Source organism: Arachis hypogaea, chromosome 17 (genome assembly GCF_003086295.3).
Source record: "Arachis hypogaea cultivar Tifrunner chromosome 17, arahy.Tifrunner.gnm2.J5K5, whole genome shotgun sequence".
Taxonomy (NCBI): Eukaryota; Viridiplantae; Streptophyta; class Magnoliopsida; order Fabales; family Fabaceae; genus Arachis; species Arachis hypogaea.
This window is the reverse complement of record NC_092052.1, coordinates 20,684,157-20,694,729: the sequence shown is the minus strand read 5'-3', so window position 1 is coordinate 20,694,729 and position 10,573 is coordinate 20,684,157. Positions and strand designations below refer to the sequence as shown.

At 43.4% G+C, this 10,573-nt stretch overlaps 1 protein-coding gene across 1 annotated transcript; it reads left to right on the top strand.

Moving 5' to 3' along the window:
- The first annotated feature begins 1,333 nt into the window (after window positions 1-1,333).
- On the top strand, window positions 1,334-3,292 carry LOC140180524 (uncharacterized). The gene is made up of 2 exons (XM_072221744.1): window positions 1,334-1,930; window positions 3,101-3,292. Exons 1-2 carry the CDS (start codon window positions 1,334-1,336, stop codon window positions 3,290-3,292), a joined length of 789 nt encoding a protein of 262 aa, XP_072077845.1.
- The last annotated feature ends 7,281 nt before the right edge of the window (window positions 3,293-10,573 follow it).

Here is a 10,573-nt window from a genome sequence, read left to right as displayed (position 1 = left end):
CGGATGTTTTATATTCACCAGCAAACTCAGGTGCAACACCCGAGGGTTGAGTTACATGTTGAGTTTGAGCATATTGCTACAGATGAAGTTCAACATGACCCAGATGTACAAGATGACAGAGCTGAGGCGTGCTTGGGAATGAACAATGATAGGATGAGGAGTTCGAAGCTACGTACGAAGCCGGTGATGAGGACGAGGATGGAGATGAGGGAGGTGAGGTAGTGGTGAAAACTGTAGTGGCTCCAGCCGCAGTTAGTCAATCGATGGATGTTCCACCTTTTATGCGTAGCTTGGATCTTGACGCCATGCATACATCGGAGTTTCCTGAATATGTAAACATAGGTACGTGAACGGTAGTATGTTGATTTTGTTTTAGCAGATCGATGAGCGACAAATTTGTTTTCTTGTAGGTGTTGCTGATTCTGAGGATGGGGAGTTTAGAATCGGAATGGAATACGCTTCAAGAAAATCAGTCATTGCAGAAATTCAGAGTTACACTATCTCTAGATGAGTCAATTACGTTGTTTATGAATCCGAGCCACAGATGTTCTATGCAAAGTGCAAGACTTACAGACGTGGGTGCGACTGGTTGATCCGAGCCAGCTTGATACAGAAGAAAGCCTGTTGGGAGATTCAGAGATACAATGGGAGGCACACCTGTTCCATGAGAACGATCTCACAGGATCAGTCCAAGTTAGACTCGGGCATGATTGCTGAGGCTATGAAGCCGTTGGTTGAATCCAACCCATCCATAAAGGTCAAATCTATAATTACGGAAGTCCAGGCAAGATTCAACTACACTATTAGTTACCGGAAGGCTTGGCTGGCAAAGCAGAAGTCGATAGCCAAGGTTTTCAGTGGATTGGAAAAATCTTACCAAGATTTTCCGTTGTGGTTCTTGGTAATGGTTCAGAAGATGTCTGGTTCACAAGTCCAAATAGAAACACGACCCTTGTATAATGGGAGTCAAGAGGTGGACGGTGTTAGGATACTTCATCGGGTATTCTGAAGTTTCAATCTATGCATAAGAGCTTTTAAATATTGCAAACCGCTTGTTCAGGTTGATGGGACCCACCTACGGAAAATATAAAGGCTACCTTTTGGTTGCAGTTGTGCAAGATAGGAATAAAAACATTGTACCGATTGCTGTTGCCATTGTAGAGGGCGAGACTGTTGATGCATGACACTTTTTTCTCAGTAATTTACGAACACATGTTGTAAGAAAAGACGGCGTGGGGATAATCTCCAATCGTCATGAGTAAATCCGGGCCGTAGTAAATTGTAGCGAAGGTGTGGGGTGTTGGCATTTGACGAGGGACATCGATGGGGTCACATGCCGACGAACCTTGTCGAGTGCATTAATTCGGTGTGGAAGAGTGCTCGAAATCTTTCTATATTAGCGCTAGTCCGAGCAACATATTATCGGTTGAATGCGTTGTTTACGCGGAAGAGTACTGAGGCTTACCAGCACAAGCGTGCTGGATATACTTTCTTTGAGTTTGCCACTCATCGAATATATGCAAACATGCAGCGTGCAGGTAACATCGTTGTTCACCAGTTTGATAGAAGAAACGAGGTATTTGAGGTGCGGAAAATGCCTAGTGGAAAAGTGTTAGTTGTTGTTTTTGTGCGACGGAGGTGCGACTATAGTCATTTTCAGGTGGAACAACTACCATGTCACCATGTTATTGCATGCTGTGTTAATCGGCAACTGGATTGGCAGATGTATGTCACCGATGTATACAAGATGTCAGAGATTCGGAAGGTCTACATAGTTAAGTTTGTCCCGTTGGGCGACATGGAGACATGGCCTGATTACTCGGGACCGACGATAGCCACAAATTCTGCCTTGAGACGAAAGTCAAAGGGTCGTCCCAAATCGACTCGCTATCTGAATGAAATGGATTCACGGAAAATGCCTGGTCCCCGGGTATGTCATCTTTGCGGGAGATAGGGTCATAGTCGCAGTAGATGTCCTCAACGTGCTGGACCAGGTGGGGTTGGTGGTAGTGGTGGCTCGTAGGGTTGTTTTCAGTGGTGGTTTGTAGGGTCATAGTCGTAGTATTTTTAATCTCTATATAATTTGTGTCAATGTATTTCAATGCTGAATTTCAATGTAGTTATTTTCATTTAATGTAGTTCAATTATGAATTTCAATATCTATGTAATTTTAAGTTAATGTATTTGAGATAATGCATTCAATTATAAGTTTAACTCAAAATGAAAGTTAATAAAACAAATAGAACGATGAAGTTAAACAAAGTTCAACTAATGGGAAGTTAAACAAAGTTCGACAAATTGAAAATTAAAACAAGAAATACAACGATGAAATAAACAAACTTCGATGAAACCTTAAACTAAAACAAGAAATACAACAATGAAGTAAACAAAGTTCGACTAATTTAAAAAATTAATACAACAAATACAACGATGAAATAAACAAAGTTTGACTAACAGCTTACGGCTTCTTCTTGAAAACCCCAATGCCTTGTTTGCTATCCCTTTAACACTTGATGGTGTAAACCTGGTTGGTGGATGGACATCTGTCCGTATGTTGTACTGATAGCCCTGACCAACTGTCTGTCCCTCTGTCGGACTGGACCCACCTCTATCTGTGTGTCCCTCTACTGGACTGGACCCAGCTGCCTCTTCCTGTCCCTCTACTGGACCTAACCCACCTGTCGGGGTGGAAGGACCGGGGATATACTCACCAACATGTTTTTGTGTCGGCTCATTCAAGTCTAGACTGATGGGAGCCTGCTGTGATGCATTCATACGACCCCGATCGATCCGAATGTGCGACTCGATGCATACACTGGCTCGACTATCAAGTGTAGCAAGTGGACAGTGTCGATGAGATGAACTGTCGACCGATGTCCGGTGGGATTGTGAGGACTGCTATGATGGGATGGTTGGAATGTAAGCATCATCAAGAACAGGACTACCATTGTCAAGGAATCGACGGATGATATCGTAGTCCCCAAATGTCTGTGGTGAGAATGGGGGAATGTCTGACAGTTGGAATCCAAGATTACTGTGATGGCTGTGATGGTCGCCTGGTTGTGCTGGCCGTGCTGGCTGTGATGTGATCTGCGATGAGACTGATGTCTATGCTGCATGCTGTGATGGCTGGACTGCCCATGATCCGATCTGTCGTGCTGAGATAGCTGTGGGCAATGATAAGGAAACGGCTGAAACACTGCATAAGGTTGTGCTGGCTGCTGAAGTGGATGCTGGAATGGCTGATGGGGTGGATACTGTGGTGGCTACTGTGGTGGATGCTGAGGAATGACATCCGATAGCCTCAGGAACATCCCGTATAATCCAATGTACCAACTCCGGTAATCGGCAGACGGGGTGAAGTCGACAATTGGTTGCAGACCCCGATCACGCAAACAATTGTTGCGGTGGTTATCCCATTATTGTATCCATTCATCATAAATCCTGTGCCAATCATGGTGCTGTACTTCCCGAAGAGTATAGCAATGCATGTCAACTGGTATGGCTTGTGTTGCCAAAGAGGAGACTGTAATCATTAAAATTTACATAATATACCAATAACCAGAATATTAATTTAATTTTAATATTCTAATAAAGAATAAAAAGAATAATATTCATTAATTTTAATAATTATTAAAAATAAAAAATATCATATTTCAATAAATAATAAAAAAATATATACATACTAACAATTCAAGAATAGAAAAAAAAACCTGTATAAAATTAATTTCGAAAAAAATTAGTATTAATTATATTATTTATGTATATTAATATTTAATAGTACATTTAGAATAATATTATCCAAATAAATAATAACAAACTATTAAACTAATTTTAACCAAGTAAATACTAATAAATTTATAAAAAATAACAAACTTACATAATTAGGATGTGCCAGATAATTGATAACATGATCTTCAGGAGAAGTATAATTACGTACCATTATAAATATAGTAATCTCACTCACTCTCAACCTTAAAACTAATTCAAAACATTCAAAAACCCCAAACCCCACCACTCCTTTGTAACTCTCAACAGAAAAGAATGAAAGCAACCCCAGCCCTACCACCCTTTTATACACCCGCGCCACCAACCCTCAACCCTCACTATAAATGATTGTTGTTCCCGGTGCGGGGTCTGCCGCTTGCTGGGAGACACGCGGCAACACGTAGATTTTTTGCTGCGTGCATGGACGACACGTGGCGAGGCGAGCTCAACACGCAGCCTGCGTGCTGCCTGGATGTTGACACGTGGTATTCGCGTCTTTGGGACCACTGATCAATGCACCTTGGCTTGATGAGCTGAGAATGTATGGTGTATGGTGATAGTGAAGGAGAACGAAGATGATAAGCAGCCTAGTCCCACTCTTCCTTCGTTTTTATACACCAAGGTTGCCTCTTGGATGGAAACAGCAGGCAACACATTATCTGCGTGTTGAGCAACACGTAACCTGCGTGTTGGACTGCTTTTCTGACACCTCTACAACTCTGTAAAACACTCCAAACACCCATATTTAAACAAAACACCATTATTTTCTCCATATCTAAAATAATTTTTGTAGTTTAGTAAAACTTTTACTTTTTAAAAATAACTTATAAATGCTAATTTTTAAAAGATAGCTTTTTAAAAAGTGTAGCATTTATGTTTGATAAATTAAATTAAAAATAATTTTTAATAAACACAAGCAACAATAATTTCATTTGGTAAAATAATTTTTAAAATTTAAAAATACTATAAAAGACATAAATTTAAATATTAAATTTAAAAATTAGTTAATATATGAGTTTATATTAGACTTTTAAATTTTGAAAAGGACATGCCAACTTTAAAAATGTCCACCTTAATTACTTTCAAAAGTACTCCGATATTTCAAAAACTGCAAGCACAAATACATAGTCTTTTTTATTTACTAAAGATAAAATAAAAAGTTTGTGCTTTTAAAAAATACAAATACCTCTTCAAGAAGTTTTACCAAACCAAGTCTTAGTTTGACCAACTAATACATTGGTGACATGCAGAAGGTGAGAATGGAGTCTTATGGTTATTGTTCATACACCGGTCCGAGTTCCAAGGCCGAGTCCGAGGATGACAAAGGGACCGACCTCATGAAAGGTTGGCACATCGCCGACCTCTTCGCTAAAGAGCTCAGACAAACGCACTGAGGCCCAAGAAGGCTCAGAGGCAAGGAACCGCCGACCACTAGAAGGCGATTGACACAAAGATATGATCTCATCCCTAAAAGATAAGATAATATAACAACTTATCTCAAAGGAAGATCATCAAGCATTATTATAAATACACTGGAGCACCCAGGTATAATTCATACTCCAAATTCTACAAAAAACATGCTTAAAGCCCGTGCTAACTTAAGCATCAGAGTCTCTTGCAGGTACCACCACCCTCCGGTGACCAAGGATCAGCAGCACCTCAAGATCCATCAAGTCGGACACAACTGCTCCGACCATGCCAGAAGATCTCATCCGAGATCGACTTTCAGTTTCAGGTAACCCTTGGAATATTGGCGCCGTTGCCAGGAACCTGGATGTCATCCCATCAACATGGCAAACAATCCTGCCAATGACCTTAACTCCAGATTAGAAGAAGGAACGCCACTCAAGAACACAGATGCCACACTAACTCCCAAAAAACACACACCAATCCAAGGGAGACAAACAACCTCAAAACACAGAAATCTTAGATGCCATCCGTGAGCAGCAGGATCGCCTCAAACAGCTTGAACAAGAGGTTGAACGTCAGCGAGAGGCTGAGAGAGATCTCCGGAGAGAAACAAGACAGCGTCGAGAGCTGGAGGACAAGCTCCTAAAGCTCGAAGCGACCTCAAAACTAAGACTACTTGATCCAGTCATGAAGATAGCCCCCACAAGGACCAAGACCCGTTTACAAAAGAGATCATGAAAGCTAAAGTCCCAAAAGACTTCAAAGCTTTCGATATGACCCCGTACGACGGTACGTCTGATCCGAGTCATCATCTCAGCAATTTTAGAAGTCGGATGTCTCTCACGGATGCCTCAGATGAAATCCGTTGCAAAGCCTTCCTGACCACTTTGACCAAGATGGCAATAAAATGGTTCGACAGCTTGCCGCCAAGGTCGATAACAAGCTTTGATGACCTCGCCAAGAAATTCTTAGCTAGATTCTCCATCCAGAAAGACAAAGCCAAGCATGCTCCAAGCCTGCTAGGGATTAAGCCGGAGATCTGAAAAGCCTCCGCAGTTATATGGAGAGATTCAATAAAGCATGCCTGGACATACAAAATCTTCCAACAGAAGCAGCTATCATGAGTCTCATCAATGGCCTACATGAAGGACCTTTTAGTCATTCCATATCCAAAAAGCATCCAACATCTCTCAACGAGGTTAAAGAACGGGCGGAAAAATACATTAATATGGAAGAGAACTCTCGATTAGGAAAAACCTCAAAGACTGGATTCTCCTACCCACCTCGGGACAAGGATAAAGAGTCCAGGAAAAAAGAAGAGCAACCTACTGAGAAACCCAGAAAGTACCACAACTACACCCCCTCTTCGGGTGTCTCTTGTGGATGTTTACCGGGAGATATGCAACACTGAGAAGATCCCACCTTCTTGCCCGATTAAACACAAGAGAGGGGGAAGTCGGACAGAGTATTGCGAATACCACTGAATATACGGGCATCCTACCAATGAATGCTACGACCTAAAGAATGTCATAGAAAAATTGGCACGGGAAGGGTGACTAGATCGATTCTTAGCCAATAGAGCGGATGAACCAAAAAAGAGAAGAAGGGATGAAGAGGTCGGACGATTTGAACGTCCCCTCACACCCCTGAGAGACATGTTCATATGAAAAATGGAAGATTCACAGGAGGAGGGATCTCTAAGTCATCCCGCAAAAGACACCTTAAAGATGTGTATCATGTTGAAGAAGAGGACAGGTCACCCGACCTCCCCACTATTACCTTCACTCAAGAAGACGCCACAGGCATCATCCCTGGGCATGATGACCCATGGTTATTACCATTATACTCGCCAACACCAATCTCCATCGAACGTTGGTAGATCAAGGATGCTCCGCTGATATCCTGTTCAAATCCGCCTTCGACAAGCTCGGCCTACAAGAGAAAGAACTCAGAGCATATCCAAATAGTTTGTTTGGACTCGGAGACGCCCCAATCCAACCTCTTGGGTACATCCCACTGCACACAACATTTGGGAAAGGAACACGGTCAAGAACACTGAGCATGGACTACATTGTAGTCAATGTGAGCTTGGCATACAACGCCCTCATAGGTCGGACAACGCTAAACCAGCTCGCCGTGGTGGTTTCCGCTCCACACCTATGCATGAAGTTCCCGAATCCAGAAGGGATCGCCACCATAAAGGGAGACCAAAAGCTCGCACAACGCTGTTACAACGAAAGTCTGCACCTTAAAGGTGACCCCAGAGGAAAAGAAACCAATACTGTAGAACTCGGAGGAATCTGAGCTCGCGAAGAACTCCGTCCTCAGCCAGAAGGTGAGACCCAAGAAGTTCAAATCGGAGACACTCAAGACAAAATAACAAACATAGGGGCGTATCTAAATGAAGACCTAAAGGAGCTGCTAACAAAGCTCCTAAAGGATAATTCCGACCTTTTTGCATGGAAGGCTGCCGACATGCCCGGTATCGATCCCGGACTAATGTGTCATAAGTTAGCCGTATATCCTGGGTCTTTGCCAGCACAACAGAAGCGTAGGAATCTTGGTCCAGAGAGGTCGCAAGCCGTAGAGGAACAGGTACAAGCCTTGTTGGAGGCAGGGTTCATAAGGGAGGTAAAATATCCATTATGGCTAGCCAATGTAGTAGTGGTCAAAAAGTCAAATGGGAAGTGGCGGATGTGCACTGATTACATTTACCTCAACAAAGCCTGCCCAAAAGATCCTTACCCACTCCCGAATATAAACACACTAGTCGACACTTCATCGGGATACAAGTACCTCTCCTTCATGGACGCTTACTTGGGATACAACCAAATCCCGATGTATCAACCCGACCAGGAGAAAACCTCATTCCTAACCCCAAGAGCAAACTACTGCTACGTAGTCATGTCTTTCGGACTCAAGAACGCAGGGGCTACATATCAAAGATTGATTAACAAAGTGTTCGCCAAGCACATTGGAAAGCTGATGGAGGTTTATGTAGACGACACGCTGGTAAAGACACAAAGAGAAGAAACGTTGTTATCCGACCTCACTGAAGTATTCAACACCATAAGAAAGCATGAGATGAGACTTAACCCCACAAAGTGCACTTTTGCAGTAGAAGCTGGCAAATTCCTAGGCTTCATGCTCACTCAACGAGGGATTGAAGCTAACCCTGATAAATGCCAGACCATACTTAGCATGAAAATCCCGACCTGTATGAAGGAGGTCCAGCAGCTCAACGGAAGACTAGCGGCTCTATCTAGATTCCTAGCTGGATCGGCATTAAGATCTCTCCCTTTCTACGCAACACTAAGGAAAAGAAAGAGGTTTGAATGGATCCCAGAATGTGAAAAAGCTTTCCAAGACTTCAAGACATTCCTGGGGCGACCATCCATCCTAATCCGACCCAGGGAATGTGAAGAACTAATTCTATACCTCGCCATAGGAAGTCGGGCAATAGCTTCAGCACTAGTTAAAGAAGATGAAAATGGGCAACAACCCATCTACTTCATCAGTAAGGCTCTACAAGGGGCTGAACTAAACTATCAAAAGATAGAAAAGTTCGCCTACGCCCTTATACTCACTTCTCGATGACTCTGGCCATATTTTTAAGCTCACACTATCAGAGTACGGACCAATTAACCTATAAAAAGTATTCTACAGAAAAAAGACTTAGCTGAAAGAATTCTCCAATGGACAGTCGAGTTGTCTGAGTTCAATCTCAAGTACGAAGCTCGGACAGCCATCAAGTCCCAATATCTGGCCAACTTCGTTGCAGAATATACCGACACCCCAGACACTCCCACTGGCTGGAACCTCTACGTCGACGGTTCATCAAACAAAGCTGGAAGTGGAGCCAGAATAATCGTAGAAAGTAATCAAGGAACTCAACTTGAGCTCTCCTTAAAGTTCGAGTTTCCCGCCTCAAATAACCAAGCCGAGTACAAAGCCCTAGTGGCAAGTTTGAAGCTGGCTAGGGAGGTCGGCGCTCAAAAGCTTACCATTTTCAGCAACTCACAGGTAGTCACCTCGCAAATAGAAGGGAGCTACCAGGCTAAGGATCCTACCATGAAGAAATACCTAGATAAAACCAGAGAACAGCTCAGCAAATTCATGGGATATGAGATCCGATATATACCTCGGAAACAAAATGCCCGAGCTGATGTACTTTCGAAACTAGCCAACACCAAACCTGGGGACAACAATAGAAGCCTCATCCAAGAAACACTACAAAATCTGTCAACCTCGGAAGAAAAAAAGGTCTTAAGCATATCAGACCAGGACCAAGGCTGGATGACTCCCATAGTCAGCTATCTCAAGTCTGAAATACTTCCCGTAGACAAAAAAGAGGCAAAAAGACTAGTACGAGAAGTGCAGTACTACACCATAATGCACGACGTCCTTTACAGGAGAGGAATCTCTACACCTCTCCTAAAATGCGTCCCGACCTCTGCTACGAGGGAAATTCTTGAGGAAATCCACAGTGGCATGTGCAGCAACCACCTCGGGGCGCGAGCTCTTTCCAAAAAGGTACTCCAAGCTGGTTTTTACTGGCCGACCTTGCAAAAAGAAGCAACAGAGTTCGTCAAAACATGCCCCCCATGTCAAAAGCACGCCAACTTTCACACCGCCACCCGAAGAACTCATTTGTGTCACTTTACGCTGGCCATTCGCAAAGTGGGGGCTCGACCTCCTCGGACCTTTCCCTCAAGGATCAGGGCAAGTCAAGTTCTTCATTGTAGAAATAGACTATTTCACAAAATGGATCGAGGCTGAACCTTTAGCCACTGCCACCGCCCAAAGAAGTCGAAAGTTCTTGTACAAAAACATTGTCACAAGGTTTGAGGTCCCATACTCCATTATCACTGACAATGGCACTCAGTTCACCGACACGGCTTCAGAAACCTGGTAGCCAATTTGAAAATCAAGCACCAGTTCACCTCTGTAGAGCACCCACAAGCCAATGGACAGGCGGAAGCCGCCAACAAAGTCATACTGGCCGGGTTAAAACAGAGACTACAGGACGCCAAGGGATCTTGGGCCGAAGAGCTCCCGCAAGTCCTATGGGCATACTGGACAACACCACACTCAACCACCGGAGAATCACCATTCTGACTTGCTTACGGAATGGAGGCAATGATTCCCGTGGAAATAGAAGAAGGATCTCCTAGAGTGATCCTCTACAACGAAGACACCAACTCCCAAGCTCAAAGGAAAGAGCTCGATCTACTTCCAGAAGTCCGAGAAAGAGTTCGGATCAGAGAGGAAGCCCTAAAGCGTCAAATGGCTCTGAGGTATAATCGGAAGGTAATCCAGAAAAGCTTCGCCACCAATGATCTCATCTTAATCCGAAATGATATCGGAGCAGGTTGGTCAGGAGAAGGGAAGCTAG

What these genes read in the sequence shown, in the direction of transcription:
- LOC140180524 (XM_072221744.1), top strand. Translation starts at nt 1,334, where the DNA reads ATGCCGACGAACCTTGTCGAGTGCATTAATTCGGTGTGGAAGAGTGCT. An exon ending in GGAAAATGCCTGGTCCCCGG is followed by an intron (nt 1,931 to 3,100) that starts GTATGTCATCTT and finishes ATCTGCGATGAG; the next exon opens with ACTGATGTCTATGCTGCATG.